At 35.1% G+C, this 20,004-nt stretch overlaps 1 protein-coding gene across 16 annotated transcripts in view; it reads left to right on the top strand.

Annotated features, from left to right (window-relative positions):
* CDC42BPA (CDC42 binding protein kinase alpha) overlaps positions 1 to 20,004 on the top strand; it is a 326,271-nt gene that overhangs the window by 116,769 nt on the left and 189,498 nt on the right. For all 16 annotated transcript variants that reach the window (XM_073801177.1, XM_073801159.1, XM_073801161.1 and 13 more), the window contains exons 4-5: positions 324 to 419; positions 13,677 to 13,825. In XM_073801177.1, coding sequence (XP_073657278.1) covers positions 324 to 419; positions 13,677 to 13,825 — 245 coding nt within the window. The remainder of the gene's footprint in view (positions 1 to 323; positions 420 to 13,676; positions 13,826 to 20,004) is intronic.

The following is a 20,004-nucleotide window of genomic DNA, read 5'->3' as shown; positions in this document are numbered from 1 at the left end:
AGTAAATGTGACAAAATGTTGACATTTATATTATCTAGATGGTAGATTGGACCATGGTTGTTAAATAATTCTGTGTATTTTTCTGATTTTTTTGAACTACAACAGTATTTTTAAATATAAAATACTGTAAGTGTACTGTTCCAGTTGTTCAATTTCTGAGGGGTCTTTGAAACTTGACTTATTGGAAAGTCGTATAATATTAGATGTATTCCCTTTTCAGAACAGAAAGTGTAATAAATATTTTAAGCAATTGTTTGCATAATATATTTCCTAGTTTTACATGAAGTATTCTTTATCTAAAAAAATGTTTTTTTCCTTTTCAGACAGCATGTTTTCGTGAAGAAAGGGATGTGTTAGTGAATGGAGACAATAAATGGATTACAACTTTGCATTATGCTTTCCAAGATGACAATAACTTAGTAAGAATCACTTTTTATATGTTTCTATATCCTTATTAATTTTTTATTGGCAGAATTTAGAATTTAGCATTATTTTCTCTTAAGCATTATTTAAATGTAAATGTATTTAGAAAACCACTGAATTTCAGAGTATAAGTTGTTTATTTTGATATGTGATTTCTTTCCCTGGGTAATTCAATACCTTTCCGTTGGAATTTTTTATGTTTTTTAATAAACACGTCAAAACTAAATCCAAACATTTACATTCTATAAAAGGTGGTCAGGATTTTTTTCCATTATTTTCTCAAGATATCTTATTTGTAGTATTCTATTACTATTTAGAATTTTACATATTTTTCAAAGTTGTCATGTGTTACTTTAAGTAGAGCCATATTTAAAATCTAGGCTGTGTCTAATTTTATATTAACATCATGAACCACTTGACAAAAGAAGTTGGGAAAGAGCTTGGAGGAAAATCAAACTGTTAGAAGCACTACCAATTGAAGATTGAAGAGATGAACAAGTAAATAGGAAAATAGGTGATATCTGTCACAGTCGAGTGTACAACTCTTTGGCCTGTTATTCAAAGCTCTTCATTTTCTGACCCCAGTTTTTATTTCAAGGTTTAGTTTTTAGCATACATGTGTTGAGTTCCTGCTTTGTGCCAGCTACTACTACTATGTACTGGGATATAAAAATTAATAAGACACTTTTCATTAATTTGATATTTATTGGGCATGTGCTGTGTGCTAGGCATTGTTCTTTAGATTCTAGAGACTCAGTGGTGAATAAGACAGACAAAGGATCTCTTTTCTTATTCTTACATTCTTGTGAGGGGAACCAGACAAGGAATTCACAGTCAAGTAAATAATATTTACACATTGTTTCATATAAGAAAAATATAACATTTATTCAAAGGTATGAAGTCAGTAAGGGCTCTTCTAAGAAAAATGTCCATTGCCTAAACCAAGAAGGGAGAAGAGGCGGAGATGGCTTGGTGAGCATGGAGATTTGAAGCCACCGTGTTATGTTCCTCTTGATGAAGGATAGAAAAAGAGGCTTGGGGATGAGGGAGGAGAGATGAGAGAGTCACATAATATAGCACCTTATACGTTATGGTAAGGAAATTAAACTTTTACAGTCATGAGTTTCAAAAACAAATATTTTTTTGATCATGGAACTCTAGTGTGTGTGTTTTGTAAAACGACATTATATCTGAAAGCCTGTACAATGAAGCATATAGAAACGCAACTTCCCTGACTGATCTCTTAGCTTCCTCCTTCCACTTTCCTTCATGCTTTCTCAGGGTCCTTTCACAGAGCAAGTTTGGAAGCTGCTGTTTTAGGACTGTAGAAGGGTTTGTGACAGGAAAGGACTGAGGTTGTCTGAGGAATGAGAGGAAGGCTAGTGTGATTATGATAAGGAGGGGAGAGAGGTATAAAATGAGGCTTCCAGAGTATAGGCCATGCAGAAGAGTTCGAATTTTATTCTAATTTCCAGGAGGGTTTTAAGGATAGTGTGATAATCAGTTTTATATTTTGTATAGAACATCCTAGCAGAAGTGTTAAGGATGGATTTCAGGGGGCAAAACTAGAGAGACTAGTTAGGAGACAATATTCAGGTGACAGATAATGAGGGATTGAATAAAGGTGACAGTGGGAGGGGATGGTTTCAGATACTATTTAAGAAGTAAAATAATTAGGACTTGTTGTGTTTGAGTGAGTGTCAGTGGAGGAGAGAGGAGTCAGAATGATTCCCAGTTTTCTGGTGTCTGACTTGTGGGGTTCAGTGGTTGGTAGGTGATGAATTGAGCTGGGGAATATAGGAGGAAGAGAAAATTTAAAGCAGGTGGGAAAATGATTAGTTTAATTTGATATATGTTGGGTTTGAATTGTCATGTGATCCATTTAGTGAGTTAGATATGTAAGTCTGGTGTTTCTGAGGGTGTCTTGGAGTTCTTATAGATCAGATTTTGGCAAATTGTGGCCTGCAGCTCAAATCTGGCTCGCCACCTATTTTCATACAGCCTGCAAGCTAAGAGTTGTTTTTACATTATTAAGTAGTTGGAAAAAATCAAAAGAAGAATATTTTATGACATGTGAATATTATATAAAGTTCAAATTTCAGTGTTCATAAAGTTTTCTTGGCACACAGCCATGCCCATTGATTCATGTATTATCTATGGCTGCTTTGTGGCAGAGTTGACTAGTTGTGATGGAGACTGGCACTGTGACAGAGGGTAACACACTATATGTGTCACTCGTTGCTTTGCACTGAGTCAGACTACAAAGTGCAGTGACAGTTATAACTTGATAGCATTTCAATTTATAACTTGATAGCATTTCAAGTGCTATATCATGACGTTTTATTGCTTTTAAAATTAACAGTGCATATGCCTCATGTCAAAATAAGAAAAGTAGACTTTTCAGTATCATGCTTTTAAGGCACAGTAGAGTGTGGATTATTTTGTTAATGAATTAAATTACGGCATAGTGTTTATTGCATAACTACACTTCACTTGTACTAATAGAATACAATAAATGTCTACATTGCCATACTGAGCACTCATCACAGCATTCCTAACTCATAGGAAAGCAGCAGTCAGAAAAGTTAGAAAATTTAAAACAATATCTTATCACAGCAGAATTTTTTCACAAAATAAAAAATGAAAATGAGGCTGCAACTGTAGTAAGTTCCTGAGTGGCTCATTTACTAGCCAAACAAGGAAAGCCATTTACCAATCTTGAGTTAATTAAATCATGTTTGATTGCAGCACCCAAAGAAATGTGTCCACAGAAAATAAACTTGTCTAAGACTATTAGCGTTTTGGTGAGAACAGTTGCTTCAAGAATCGAGGACAATGGGAGCAGCATCAATGGTGGATTTTAAAACCAGGGAAATAATCATTTCCTGTCACATTGAGAGGGTTTCTTTGACTCTTGAGTTGAAAGATGGTGCTGGTTCTGCTCAGTCCTTGTTACTTGAGGGGTCAGTGTTTGAGTTTGAAATAGCTGAGGAATTAGCCTCTATGAATATCTTGTGTGGAATCATTACAGTCATATTATTTTCAAAGAAGTTGAGAAAACACTGATTTGGTACAACCTGAATTGGAATCTGCTAAAACATATTACAGTTGAGAGTGGTAAAAATATGTATGAGCAGGAAAAGGCTTATTTGGACAGATTTACAAATCATGTGAAAATATTAGTTGCTTAAAGCATGTGGATGTTCATTGTCTTATTAATCAGCAGGTAGTTTGCAGCAAATATTTGAATCTATCATGTGTTGAACCAGTAGTATCAATGTTGTGCTTCATTCAGTTTTTTGGAAACAACTATTATCATTTCCATGGATTTTTATCAGAAATCACAGCTAAACATTCTTGCTGTGCCATACAGCCATTCACTGGTTTTGCAGTGGTAACATTTTATTGCGATATTTTGAACAAAGGACCGATTGAAATATAACTGAACAAAAAACCCCACCCTCAACCATTATTATGAAGTATTGAAAAGGCTTGGAAATTAGCTTTTCCTGTAGACTTGATACGTTTTAAAAATAAATTTAAAATAAAATTACAAGGCAAAACAACACTTATATGCAAAACTATGCTATGGTGAAGTCATTTTGACAACTGACATTGTTTGAATCACAAGTAATGTCAAGCTGCTGTATCTACTTCCCACGCTGTCAAAAGTAAAAAGGAGTGAGATTTCCATTTCCACATAGATTTGCCGCCGATAAATCTTTTGAGCTCAAACTACAGTTCTAGCAGCAATTTTTGGAACTTGATGCAAGTGCAAAGGAAATGTTTGTAGTTCAACATCCATTTAACTGGGCAGTTGAGAACTTCCACCTAAATTTCAGTTAGAAGTGGTTAATCTGCAGTAATGACATACTTATGCACAGGAATCAGGAGAAAATTTTAATAGCATTCTATAAATGCATTTCAAGTAGAGGAATATGCTCAATCAAAATTATATACTCATGAACTGATACGAGTATTTGGCAGTACCTACCTTTGTGAATAGAGTTTCACAGATGAAATATGTAGACTCTCAGTACAGATCAGCATTTGCAGATATACATTTGCAGTAGGTTTTTGATGGTAGGGAATACTAACTTTGAGCCCCAGTTAAGCAAACTGTTCTATTCCCCTCTCCCCACAAAAGAATTACATTTTCTCATTAGTAGTCCATATTACAAAAATTGTATTCAATTATCACTATTATATTTTGCATTGTGCTAATGAAATGTGTGGAAATTTGTTTTCTCTCATTATATATGTGCCTATATAATATCCTTGATTTTGCCTCTTGGCCTGCCAAGCCTGAAGTATTTTCTCTCTGGTCCTTTACAGGAAAACTTGGCCAACGCTTTTTGTAGATAACAGTGAATACAAGGAGTAAATGAGAATCACTGAGCAGTGCTTGTAAAATGAGAAAGCAAGTTTGCCTAGAGAAGTCAGAGATAGGGCACCCCAAGAAGTAGCAAACTAATGGAAATGGTCAGAGCAAGAAAGAGAATCAAAATACTGCACCATGGAAACTGAAAGGAGAGTTAGTAGAGAAAACCATTAATAGTGTTAAATATAGTATAGTGGTAAATAAAAAGATATGACTGGAAATATTGTGCCTGCCCAAAGTCTCTTTCAGCCTCAGTGGAGGGAATACCCTCCATTCTTGAGCATTCTCTGTACTCTTTTACTTTCTGTCTTTGTTTTTATTGTCCATGATATCTTTCATACTAGTGCCACTCCTTCCTCTTCCTGCCACTAGTCCTGTTGAAGTCTAGCTAATACTTTAGAATTGTACTCAAATTCTACATCTTAACAGTATTTCCAGAATTCCCAGTTTGAATTAATCTTTCTTATTTCATTTTAGCTTTACATTTTTTAGTACTGCTATTATATGATTAACCTATGTATGTATATATCTTTGATTTTTTTGGTACAACTTAAAAAAGTTTTAAATAGATGACATGAACCCTGCTATCTTTAGCTAAAATATAATTAGAGTTAGTGTAACTTAATAGCCGTGAAGTTTATCTGATTTCAGGCCAGGTTCAGGTGTTCAAACAGGGTCATTACTTGTCTTTGTATCCTGTACATGCTTCCAGAGTATAAAAGTGTTTTTCAAACCTCAAATTGTGAGTCATAAAATCAATTTAGTAGGTTACACCAGCATTTAAAAAATTAGACAGACTAGGAAATGACAGAGTTCAAATAGTAAGAGTCAATATTGTTTCATAACATTTCTTTTATAATGATTACTGAATAATCATATAAACCATATTATTTTTGTGGGTTATAGTCAGAATTGTTTAAAAGTCATAGCGTAGAGCTTTGCACATCTTAGTTGCTCAGTTGTTAAATTGAATGGAATATTTGATTTGAATTTACCATACTTATATGAGATTTTAGGGATGAATGTATCAGTGCAAATATAATCTGCATAGATTTGTCAGCAAAATTAAGATTAAATCGAACACATGCCAAATACTTGCTTAGCAAAATTATAACAGTTTATCATGATGACTTTTCAGAAGTTTTTGGATAAGGACTAAAATCCACTATGACAATGAATTCTACTGTAGATAGATGTAACACTGTATATTTATGGATTGCTTAAAACTCTACATTTTGCTATAAATATAGAAATATATATAGATACAGAAATAAAATGTCCAAATGCCAAATTTTATATAGCAAAATTTTGCCAAATTTTCAATGAATAAAAGCCTGACTTATCATTCTCTCTCCTCTGAGTTATTTAGTCTTATCTGTGCTCTTTGCATTTGAGATTAGGATTAATATTTCTTTTTCAAAGACACTTCTAAGAAATTGTGTGTGTATATCAGCCATTAATTATATTAGAATTAAAATTCCACAATAACTGGAGGAGGACTGAAATACTCTAGTAGTCAGCTCTCCTGTAAACAGCCAGTTTTTCTTTAGTTCAGGGAAACCTTCATGGTCTATTAGTCTCAAGAGTCAGAAGTCCTAAATTGTCTTGTTATCATCAAAGATTTTCTTTTGAATATTCATGAAATATAAGAAAATAAAATCATTTAAAAATGTTGACAAACCTTGTTTTAGATACCCAAAAAGAAATTTTATTATACGTAGTTATTTTCCAAAATAACTTTTAACCCTAGTAGCCCTAAAGCAGTCAAATAAGTAATGTGATTTACAGAGCTATACAATTCAAGGAAGCTGTGGTAAATAATTTGACTTTCATTTGTAATATGCTGAAATATCACTATAGCCAGTTTATGAAAAAAATATATGGTCATAGCATATGTGCATTTTATTTGTTTAGGAAGAACCTGCGTAATTTAATGAATGATATTAAGGTGTGATTAGAACATTTTTTCCTTAAGAAAAAACTCATTAAATACAAACCTACTTAGTTGTATCTATATGGGCACATAAACTTCTTATCACTTAGATATCATTTAGAATATTACAAATCAATGAAAATTTCTTTTTTCCTCACATTTTCTTATTCACTGTTTCCTATTATTTTATGTTTGAGGAAGAAAAAAGAACAGATAGGAAGATATTTAAAGCAGAAATTTTGTTTTTTGACTTAGCATTTGTAAACTGATTAGAGGATGAAAGATATTTAAATATTAAACTGTAATTAGTCATAAGAACTTTAAATTCTTTACAGGAATCCAGTTTGTGTTGGAGGTAGAAATTATTAGAAAGGTATTTTTGTAAGAGTGAAAAAAAAAAGGGCTAGGAGGGATAAATAAAAGGTGGGGCTCTAAGGATTGACTATTAATCTCTTCTTGTGACAGCAAGATGACCAAAGGAGTTTGGTATTCTCCGTAAGAAGACTTCTAAAAGCATATCTGTTCTGTGAAATGTATTTTCTCTGGACACAATCTATTTATTGTATGTTTTCACATGCTTTAGCATTCTTTCCTTGGAATGTAGTTCCTTAAAAAGCACAAACTTTGAATTAGAGATTTTTTAGAAATTCAGAGTTGGAAATTTTCTGATGTGTATATCTACACCTAGAGATCTGTTTATTTTGGAGGGATACAAGATTTCTGAGGACTCAGCCTGTATCCTTAATTTCTTATTTGTTATTCTGATGTTTAGCACATACTCTTTTATGTCATGGGTATTGTCAGCTTTTTTACTGAACACTGACTTTCTTTAATTGGAGTAAGAAGGAAACTGATCAAAGATCAAGAACTCTGAGTTCTGGCTTTCCTACTCTTTAATGTAATGTTTGGGCAAATCATTTATCTTTATTGTCTCTTATTACATAGCCATAAAGCAGGAATAACAGTTATGATCCCTATCTCCAGTATAGGGACATTATACAAATATTCCCGCACCCTCATTCTATAACCCCCTACTTCCTGGAAAAAATGAAAGCCATTGGTTACTCAAGTATGAACTTTCTTAACTTTCTGTGCTCTGACCTCAGCATTTCCTTTCATCCTTCCCCCGTATACAAATTTATCCATATTTGGGCCTGTTCTTATCTTTTTTCTCAATGTGGATGAGTTATATCTTTATATTTAGGATTATTCCTATCAACCTTTCCCCTTGACTCCATCACCTTTGGCCTTTTGCAGAACTTTACTCCATTGGTCAACTTCGATTTGACTAGGTCTTTTCCTCTGTACAAAACAGAGATCTATATACATTAAAAAGTTAATAGTCCTTACCGTCATCTTTCATTTCACCTTCTTGAGGTAACTAATGTTAACTTTGCTGTATCCTTTCATTTTTTACGCTTTGTATAATTGAATGTTTGTGTGTATATGTATATTTTCTTCCTTTTTATAAAAATGGAATTACAACGTATATATTACTCTGCAGCTTGCTGTTGTTGCTTAAAATATCTCATGGGCATATATATTTAATTTTTCTTTTGGGCAACAGTATCATATTTCATAGAATGGATATGTTGAATGGATCCATTTAACAGTTTTCTTGTTTATCTCTATTCATACTTTCTTATTTGTTCCAGTTATCAACAGTGCTGTCCAGTAAACATACTTGCCCATATGCCTTACACATTGGAGCTTTTATTTTAATTGACTATATCCCTAAGAGTGGAAATGCTGGATCAAGGGGTATGCACCTTTTAAAATTCAGTAGATACTGTGAAATTACTTTCCCAAATAGTTGTAGTTTATCGTCTTCCAAAAAAGCAGTGTTGTTTTAAGTCACTTTCTCCAAAACAGTAATGATCATTTTGCTAATCTAACTGGTGAAAGATATCTCTTTGTTGCTTTGGTTTTGACTATGTATTGGGTTGGCCTACAAATTCGTTCAGTTTTAAGTAAAAATAAAAGACATTTTTCACTTTCATGAAGGACTTTATTGAACAGCGTATTCACTAACCGAACGAATTTGTTGGCCAGCCCAATATTAATTGGCTAATTGTGTTTCCTTTTATGTGAGGAAATAGCCTGTTAATAGCCTCAACCTAGTTTTGTTGGATTGCTTGCCCTCTTCTTAACAACTGGTAGGACCTCTTTATGTTAGGATTATTATCTCCTTGACATATCTTATGAATATTGCCTCTCAGTCTATGCTTTTCTAAACTTTTTAAAGACACTTTTGCCATATTGAGTAATATTTTAAAGGTAGTCTATAAGTAAGAACTTGTCCTACTGGTTATTAAATTTTACTAATTAGTCAATGAGAACAATATGCTTTTGATATAGAAATAGACAACTGTAGCAGAATAGAGTGCCCAGGAGCAGATCCAAGTGTATTAGTGTCTTAAAATACAATGAGGGGGCATTTCAATTAAACTGGGGGAAAGAATGGAATATTTAACTACTTGTTTTAGATAATTGACTCTCTGTATATAAGAAAATAGTCTTCATACCTTGTACAAAAATAAATTTCAGACAAATGAATGAATGAACCTGATTAAAAGATTGGGTTCTTTTCCTTTAAGAGCCTGCAGCAATACCCTCTTCTTATCCCTGTCGAAGATTTATATTACACTGAAATTGCCCATTAATTTGTGTTTTCTTCTTCATTAGATTGTAAATACCGTGAAGGCAAGAATTATGTCTAATTTATTATAGTATCTCCATTGCATAAGTGTATTGTTAGCACATAGTAGGTTCTTATATATAAGTATCTGTGGACTTAGTAAATGAATTTATTTGTCCCTTTCTTGTTCTGTATTCTATTTTCCATTCCCAAGAAAATTATCTACAGAATAAAATATATTATAGAAAGCTATTCACTTTGGTCTTAAACTTGTAGTAGTAATATAGTCGAGAGGCCAGGAGCCTGGGTTAGGATTGTTGGTAGTGGGTAGGGATAGAAGTAGATGGACTTCACAGAGATTTAGCAGGGAGTAGACTCAACAAGACCTTGATGATTTAGTTGAATGTTGTAGTGAACAAAGGAAAAAACATAAAAGAATGACTTAGAGATATTCATTGGGATATGTTATAGAGGAAAAGGGGCTTTTTTCTTATGTGAGGTTATTACTTGTTTGCTTTTTGGATGCATTTTTGTCTCCCTAATACTAGAACCCTATTGCAAGTGTAGTTCATCTTCAACTCATTGCTTTTCTCTTGAGAAACTTGTGTTTTCTGCTTCTTGCTTCTCCCAGTTGCTGAATTCTGTCTTATCTACAGCTACTTTACCTCTGAGGACAAGGTGGGGAAGGAATGTGAGTGGGCAAAGCCAGAGCATTGTTTAGCAGCCAGCAGGAAAGGAAAACTAGGAATATTTATGTATTCATCATTTTTTATTCTATCTCAAGGACGTTGTTTACTGTAGAAGAGGTTCAGTAAGGCACACTGAAAGCTTGGAAGTGAAGGGATCCATGGGTTTATTAAGGGAAGCACATAGCAGTATGTGGATGAAAGTAGAAGATAGATGATGACTCAAGGAGCCTAAGTTTTAAATGGCGACCGTGGGTGGCAAAAGTACACTTTCAAGAGAGGAAAGCCTTTGATGTAGAAGCCTTTGATCTCTTTATCCTCTGTTTGGTACCAAAAAAAATCCTGATTGGCACCTAGTAAATGTTTATTGAAGAAATGTGTTATGTTATATGACTTTCTATGTATAAATATTAGATTCCAATTTTAATAGTAGACTTGTTTTTTGTTTGAAAACTTTCTGTGTTTGCTACTATACTCAAAGTACTTCTTTTTAAAGTAAGAGCTGTGGATTTCTGCTCTACATCCATTGCCAATTCTAGCAACATGTTTATCTTAACAAAATTTTATTACATTAAATTATTTTGTTCTAACCTGCTTGACAGAGACTGTTAAACATTAGGCCTAGTAAATATAGCAAGTAAACCATAGACCAGGATTTGAAATACATTGTTGCCCTAACTTTCAAAGATTTAAAACATGAAATTTTCTTTTATTTAACAAAATTGCCCATGCTTGTAGTTCTAATGTATAGTAATAAGAATGTGGGGCCTCCCTGGTGGCGCAGTGGTTGAGAGTCCGCCTGCTGATGCAGGGGACACGGGTTTGTGCCCCGGTCCGGGAGGATCCCACAAGCCGCAGAGTGGCTGGGCCCGTGAGCCATGGCTTCTGAGCCTGCGTGTCCGGAGCCTGTGCTCCGCAACGGGAGAGGCCACAACAGTGAGAGGCCCGCATACCGCAGAAACAAACAAACAAACAAACAAAAAAAGAATGTGAATTTTCTCAAGACTCTTTAACTCTTAATGTCAATAAGATATTACTTGGTAATATCCTTGAAATAATAACTCCATTCTATAATAAAATGACCTGAACTTTAAGACATTATAACTGACATTCTAAATATATTTAATTTACTAACCATCATGCTAAGTGCTATACTCTGAAGAAGGTATCATTATTGTAGTTATATAGATGAGAAAGTAAAGTACCAAAGAAATTAATCTTTCAAAAGCCACTTATAACCCATAGTCAGAATTTGAATACAGGTCTCTCTGACTACAAAGTCCATCTTTCCACTATGTCTAGTTTTCACTCACTGTATGACATGACATAACATGACATAACATAATATACACATGTATATGTAATACATGTTTATAAAGCAATCCAGAAAAGAACAAAAAGCTGTGACATAGTCTGTAATCTAACAACCCAGAGATAATCGCTGTCAACATTTTGGTGTATACTCCTTGTATTTTCTTTTTTGGTATACACACGCTGTAAAGGAACACTCTGTTGTTTTTGTTTACATTACACACAGTACTCTCTGCACAGTACTTCACTTCTGACATTAGATGTGTGGGTTTTCCACACATCAAGCAGTTCTCCCACACTAGCAGGGTGTCCTATAATTTAACTCAGTTCTGATGCTGTCTAACTGGAGATAGCATCAGATCTCACAGGTTGAGGGTTCAGTCCTGCAAGATGGCTCCCCATACTCCCCAGTCCGAAGTCCATGTTGTTACTTGTGCTTCTGACCTACAGGCTATAGATCAGAGATTTCCACCACCCCTTCCTCTGATTCAGCTGCTTTGCTAGAGCAGCTCACAGAACTCAGGAACAGCCCAATGAAAGAGATGTGTAGGGCAGGTATGAGGAAAGGGGCACGGAGCTTCATGCCCTCTCCAAGAATGTACCACTCTCCCAGCACCTCCACTTGTTTGCCAACCTGGGCACTGTCTAAACCCCATGCTGGTTTTTTATGAAGGCTTCATTACTTAAGCATGATTGATTAAATAATTGACCATTGATTTTTTTTTAATTGAAGTATAGTTGATTTACAATGTTGTGTTAGTTTCTGGTGTACAGCAAAGTGATTCAGTTATTCTTTTATATATATATATATATATATATACACACACATATTCTTTTCTATTATGATTTATTATAGAATATTGAGTATAGTTCTCTGTGCTGTACAGTAGGACCTTGTTGTTTATCTATTTTATGTATAGTAGCCTGTATCTGCTAATCCCAAACTCATAAGTTATCCTTCTCCCACCCCCTTTCCCCTTTGGTAACTATAAGTTTGTTTATGTCTATGTCTGTGAGTCTGTTTCTGTTTTGAACATAAGTTCATTTGTGTTACATTTTAGATTCTACATATAAGTGATATCTTGTGGTATTTGTCTTTCTCTTTCTGACTTAATTTCACTTAGTATGATAATCTCTAGGTCCATCCATGTTGCTGCAAATGGCATTATTTTATTCTTTTTTATGGCTTAGTGGTATTCCATTGTATATATATACCACATCTTCTTTATCTATTCTTCTGTCCTTGGACATTTAGGTTGCTTCCATGTCTTGGCTATTGTAAATAGTGCTGCTATGAACATTGGGGTACATGTTTCTTTTTGAATTAGAGTTTTCTCCAGGTATAAGCCCAGGAGTGGGATTGTTGGATCATATGGCCGTTGATGATTGATTCAACTTCCAGTCCCTTTCCCTGGAGGTCCGGGGTTGGGAGGTGAGGGTGTGAGACTGAAAGTTCCAATACCCTATCTTGGCTGGTTCCCTGGCAACCAGCTCCCATCCTTAGGTTTCCTAGGGGTTTTCCAAAAGTCACCTCATTAACATAAACTTAGGTGTGGTTGAAAGGGACTTGTTATAAATAACAAAAGACACCTTTATCTTGTCACTTAGGAAATTCCAATGGTTTTAAGGAACTCTCTGCTCTATTCCAAAAAATATATATTTCTTATTATAAATCACAGTATCACACACACATACCCGTAAGAGTTCCTATATAAAATTAGTTGGCTTCTGTTTATATATACTTAAGAAAAATCCATTCTGATACTTGCACAGTATCAGAAATGGGAAGAGAAGCATATGGTGAGAATTGCTATATATTTTATATACCAGTGGCTTCCAAATGCTGATCCAAGTGCTGGTCATAATAAAGTTGTTATTGGTTCAAGATGAAATAAGGAAAATGTAGTGAGATGAAGATGAATTTATTCAACGTAAATGTCTTATTCTGAGTTTTAAAAATTTATTTGGAGAATTTAAATGTTTTTTCTTCTATGAAATGTTGGTAAAACTGTGGTCTATTGTTGTAGTTGATGATGATGTTACTTTTCCATATTTTTACTTTGCAAACAACAACAACAAAGCAGTGATAATCCTGTATTGTTTCCTGCCCCAGTTTTTAGAAGATTTATTAACTGCTTTATGAAATATTCAAGACTTGTAAGTGACTGCTGCTGATCATCTTTCCCAGCTCCTTGTTAATTAACAACAAAAGTATTTGATCCAGTGCTATTTGACCTTGGTTTACATTAGATACATTGTTTTTTCCCCCTTATTTATTGAGTACATTTTATTTTTCATTCTCAGTACCTGGTTATGGATTATTATGTTGGTGGGGATTTGCTTACTCTACTAAGCAAATTTGAAGATAGATTGCCTGAAGATATGGCTCGATTTTACTTGGCTGAGATGGTGATAGCAATTGATTCAGTTCATCAACTGCATTATGTACACAGGTGAGTAAGATGCAGTGAAGGAGCGGATTGTATAAATGTCAAAAGAGATGTTTTTGTAAGAAAGTGGTGATTTTGATTGCCATGGAATACTTTCTTCTTTGTAAACTGTTCGACAGGTATAATGATTTATTTTAAAAATTTCCTACAAATGTGTTATTTTGTGTACCGTTTAAGATGGAATGAAAAAGCAGGCCATTTACAAAATGATTTTTGTATAAGATTGTTCTTATGCCTGTTGACACATATTAAAAATCTCTGTAAACATCTCATAATAATTTATGTGTAGTAAAAAATGTTAAAACTTATTGGATGGTTTAAAAGGCAGTCTCACATTTTTAAAAGAAAGAAAGTAGGAAATCCTCACAAAGTTATTGGTGAATTGATCACTCAAATGAGAAAATCTTTGGGTTGTGCAAAATGTGAGAAAGAGTAAAGAGACGCTAAGGAGAAGCAGGGAAAGGGAAGGGCTCCTGGCATGTTGGAAAGAAACAACCATTTTCTAAGACCATAGTTTGAAAACTTCAGCATGCATCAGAATCATATGGAGGGCTGTTAAAACTCCAGAGTTTCTGATTGAGTAGGTTGGATGGGTCTGGGGACTTGGCATCTCTAACACCTTCCCAGGTGATGCTGCTGCTTCTGCCCCTGCCCCTGAGGTCTAGTGACCTCACTCGTGATAACTTACGCTCGAAGGCAGCAATGGCTCTTTCTTTTTTTGCGGTACGCGGGCCTCTCACTGTTGTGGCCTCTCCCGTTGCGGAGCACAGGTTCCAGACGCGCAGGCTCAGCGGCCATGGCTCACGGGCCCAGCCGCTCCGCGGCTTGTGGGATCTTCTCAGACCGGGGCACGAACCCATGTTCCCTGCATCGGCCACTGCGCCACCAGGGAAGCCCGGCTCTTTCGTTTTGAGTTGTGGGTAATGAGAGTAATCTCTGCGAAGAGCAAGAATGTAGGAAGAAGAAAAATTTTCTGTTTCAGAGTTTGTTTGTTTTAAGATTTGGGTATCTTATGCTGATTGATTTAATTAGCAGTGAAGTTTTAGTACATTATTAAAAGAAGAATAATTTGGTCAAAAAATTTTGTATTTTTCAGATCTCAGTTTGACTTTTCCTATTCACATGCTTTTCTCTGTCGATATCTGATAGTCACAAATTTTCTTGAAAGCAAAAACATGAACGTACTTTGAAAACTGTAAAGCACAATGCAGTTTTTAAGGTGGTGGTGTTGTATCAAGAGTGAATTGTTTGGATGAGAAACTCAAGTGCTGTTTTGTTGCTTAAGCAGTAAGCCAAGATCCTAGCTGAGGACTGTCATTTATAAATACTTTAAAAAATCACTTCATTGAACATTTAAAGAATGCTAGTCTTAGACTCGTGGAGTTTAAGAGAAACCTTACTCAGTTCACATCTAAATTCACAACGAGGACTTATATTATTTCTGAAAATAATTCATCTAGATTAGAGATAGTAAATATGAGGTATTTTTGTTACCCTCCCTTATGCCAGGCTGTGACAAATATTCTTAACTGATCACAGGACTCCTTCCCACTGACTATATATGCAGTCTTATAATTCTTCTCAGGACAGCATTCTGGGTAACAACTATCTTTCCGATATTGAAATGTGGATTGTAATCCATTTCAGCCCTGAGTGCTGCTTGAGTACCTCTAATTTTACAAGGTACTTAATGTTAAATGAATCCTATTTATTCCATTGTTGGACAGCTCCAGTGTTATAGAATTTTACTTTATGTTAAGCTGAATTTCTTTTTCTCTTAATCATTGGTCCTAGTTTTGCCTTCAGAGCCACATATAATAATACAGTTTATCTTATAGTCATCATGCCTTCTGAAGTCATCTCTTCTTTAGGTTAAACGTCTAAACATTTAGAGTGTCTCTTATCAAAATTGACAAACACATTTTCTCTCCCACTGTCTCACACACGTGTACACACACACATGTACACACACACACACATTCTTAGCCTGTGACCACTCCCATACCTCTTCTCCCTCCCTTCTTGTCTTACCCTTTGCCTGTCAGTGGGCATGTTCTGATGCATCGATGTGCTTCTTAAAATGTGATTCCCATTTTCTGGATAGAATATTTTCAGCAAATGCTTTACTGAGGAAATATTTATTGAGTCCTCTTTTATAAATAGCATTGTGCTAAAGTATGTGAAATTTTAAGTAAGTATAGCATACAGTCCTGACACTGAAGATGCTTCCAGTCTGTTGGGGGACACAAAACACAAGACATAAACAAAAATTTTGTTTAGAGTAGTGAAGATTTTTTAAAGATAAAAACAAGCTTATTTTAAAGTGTATATGGAAAGGCAACAACTAAAGTAGCTAAAATGATTTTGAAAAAGGAGAATAAATTAGGAAGAATCACTCTACCTGATATTAAGACTTACTATATCACTATCTTAAGCTTAAGCAAGACTCTGATAATGGTGGAGGAATAAACGCATAGATCACTAGACAAAATAGAGGACCCAGACAGAGACTAACACAAATAACTCCCAACTGATTTTGACAAAGTTGCAAAAGCAGTTCAGCGTAGGAAACATAGTCTTCAACAAACGGGCTAGAATAATAGGCAAAAAACCAAACTTCCCTAAACCTCACACAAATACAAAAAAAAAATTCAAAATGGATCATTGGTTTAAATGTACAGTGTAAAAGTTTTAGAAGAAAACAATGGAGACCATCTTCTGGACTTTGGGTTTGGTAAGGAGTTTTTAGATATGACACCAAAAACATGGTCCCTAAAACAAAAACTAGTGAAGTGGACTTAATCAAAATTAAAAACGTGTTCTACATAAGATTCTGGTAAGAAGATAAAAAGGCAAGCTATAGAAGGGGAGAAAATATTTGCAAACCACACATCTGACAAAGGCCTTATATGTAGAATATGTTAAAAAAAAAAACCTCTCAAAACAAAATTTAAAAATCTTGAACAATCCAATTATAAAGTGGGCAAAACACATGAACAGACATTTCACCGAAGGGGAGATAGAGATGTCAACTAAGCACATGAAAAGATGTTCAACGTCATTAGCCATTAGAAAAATGCAGATTAAAACTACAATGAGATACAAATGAGAAGGTATTAGAATAACTAAAATAAAAAGTAGTGATAATACTAAATGCTGATATGCAGAGAAAGTAGATCTCTCACACGTTGCTGATAAGAATGTGTACAGCTACTCTGGAAAACAGTTTGAAAGTTAAAAAAAAATTAAACATGTACTTACTGTGTGACCCAGCAATTACATTTTAAGGTATTTATCCCAGAAAAATTAAAACTTATATTTACAGAAAAACCTGTACATGAATGTTCATAGCAGCTTTATTTGTAATAGCAAAATGCTGGAAACAGCCTAGATGCCCTTCAGTGGGTGATGGTTGAACAAACTCTGGTATATCCATGTAACAGATTATTACTCAGCAATAAAAAGGAATGAATTACTGATACATGCAGCAACCTGGATGAACCTTAAGGGCATTATGCTTAGTGAAAAGAACTAAAACTCAAAATGTTACATATTGTATGATTCCATTTATGTAACATTCTTGAAATACCAAAACTACAGAGATAGAGGACAGATTAATGGTTTCCAGGGGAGAGGAGCAGGGAAGAGTGTGGGGAGTGAGAGGGAATATAAAAAGACAGCATGAGGGAATTCCCTAGTGCCCCAGTGGTTAAGACACCACGATTCCACTGCAGGGGGCATGGGTTCGATCCCTGGTCAAGGAACTAAGATCCCACATGCTGTGCTGCGTGGCCAAAAAGGCAGCAAGAGGGAGTTCTTTTTTGTGGTGATGGAACAGTTGTGTATCTTGATTGTGGTAGTAGTTACACAAATCTGTGAATGGGATAAAATTGCATGGAACTACATACACATACACGAAGGTTGAAACAAAGGATGGAAACTGACTAAGATCTATAATCTAACATTAATGTACAGGTGTCAGTTTCCTCATTTTACTATTGTGCTACAGCTATAATATGTTATAGGGAGTAAGGGGGGACGCTGGGTAGAAGGGTAATGGGACTCATTGTACTGTTTTTGCAATTTGCTTTGAGTGTGCAGTGACTTCAAAATAATAAGATTTTAAGGAAAAAAGTAATTTGATTACTTGTTCTTCTGAAGTCTGGAAACCAAACCCAAGAAGTTCTTTATGTTACATATGCAATTCTTATAAACTTTGGTGAATTCCTCAAGATTGACAGATGTGCTTAGGCTCCTGGCCTGCCAGGAAGTGATTTTTCTTACCACCTGTAAGGCTGGTATCTGTAATTCAAGTATGTGGGTGCCATTAACACATAGATGATACGCAAATCATGGGATAAGCTGAGTTCACTCTGTGAAACAGAGTCAGTATTGAAGAGGATCCAGGACTGAGCCCTGAAGAGCTCCAGTTTTTGGAGACTGGGTGGAGTAGGAATAGTCAAGGAAGCAAACTAAGAAGGAACAGCTAGAAGTTAGGAACAGCCAGAGGTTAGGAGGAAAATAATGAGAGTGTAGATAAGGTGTCTTATGGGAAATAAAAGTAAATCATCATTGGGCTTCCCTGGTGGAGAGTCCGCCTGCCGATGCAGGGGACACGGGTTCGTGCCCCGGTCCGGGAAGGTCCCACATGCCGCGGAGCAGTTGGGCCCGTGAGCCATGGCCGCTGAGCCTGCGCGTCCGGAGCCTGTGCTCCGCAACGTGAGAGGCCACAACAGTGAGAGGCCCACGTACCGCAAAAAAAAAAAAAAAAAAAAAGTAAATCATCTTTCCCTTTATATTTAATTACATTAGTGTCCTAGGTGACACATTTCAAGCAAACATTTTTAATAATCTCTTTTTCCTGTGGATGCTTCTGTCCCGGGTGTTGGGGGCAGCTGTAAGATATCCCTTGCTTTTATGTTAAGTAATATAATATGCTCTTTACTTTCAATTTATTGTCTTTTGAAAGAAGATGTTTAACAAAATACTTATGCTTCATAGTTGTGCCCAAGTTGGACAAATTTTTAATTTTGTAAATTCATTCATCGTGAAAGTTTTGTTCAATCAGTACTGTTTTCCCAGTGTTCTAGCTACTTTCTTGGGTGAGAGAGACAACAGAAATGAAAGAAATACCCCCTCATTTTGAGAAGTTACGTGGATAAATTTAACAGTAATAATAGAGAGCAATTAAATGATGACAAAACCAGGTTAAAAAAAGTAGTAAAGTTGTATACTAAACATTGTGGAGATGTAAAATAAAAGAGTAAATAAGTTAGGCGAACAGGTGAATCAGGAAGACCTCTTGGGAAAAAGCCATATATATGATAGGAAGAAGACATTTCAATAGATTGAATTAGCTTAGCTAAGGAAGGAGAACCAAAGTAAACACGATACACAGAGAATGACCATTAAGGTTCAGAAGTAATATATTATCATTATTTTAATGTTAAAGATAGCACTTGAATACTTAGAAAAATACAACACAGGTTACTCTTGAACATTGTGCGAGTTAGGATTTTGACACTCATGCAGTTGAAAATCCACCTATAACTTTATAGTCTGCCCTCTGTATCCTTAGTTCCACCCTTATCCTTAGTTCCGCCATATTTGAGGTTCCTCCATCTGTAATATTTACTATTTTAAAAAGGTCATGTGTAAGTAGACCCACCCAGTTCAAACCAAATGTTGTTCAAGGGTCAACTGTATCAAAAAATACCAGCATTATAAAAGCATGTCCATTTTTTCCCTTTGCTTTTAACAAAATGGTTCCCCCCCACCGCGTTTATTGAAATGCTATTTTAGCAGTCATAAAATATCTTCTTTTCAGTCATCTCTCAACTCAGATATTAGACTTTGCCATAGGTGCACTTTAATTTTCACCTTAAAGTTTGAAATGCCAGCATTTCCATTTGTTATTTGCTGAATAAGCAGTTTACATTTTCAGGGTATGTCCTCTCTTTTCAATCATTTATTTGCTTATATGCAAAATTTGTGAATAGAGGTTATTTCTAACAACTACACAGCATCATTGGGTGTATCTGACTCAGGTTGATTAAAGTGTGTGCCAAATACTGGGTTATGGTAAAGTAAGCCCTAATTATAGGTTGAAAAAAAACCCAACCTATTTCTAAATAAATATGCTAACTAAACTCAGCAGTAGACTTTGTGTTCAAGTTGTTAGC

Source organism: Tursiops truncatus, chromosome 1, assembly GCF_011762595.2.
Source record: "Tursiops truncatus isolate mTurTru1 chromosome 1, mTurTru1.mat.Y, whole genome shotgun sequence".
Lineage (NCBI taxonomy): Eukaryota > Metazoa > Chordata > Mammalia > Artiodactyla > Delphinidae > Tursiops > Tursiops truncatus.
The sequence above is the reverse complement of the archived record's forward strand: the minus strand, read 5'-3'. Positions and strand labels throughout refer to the sequence as shown.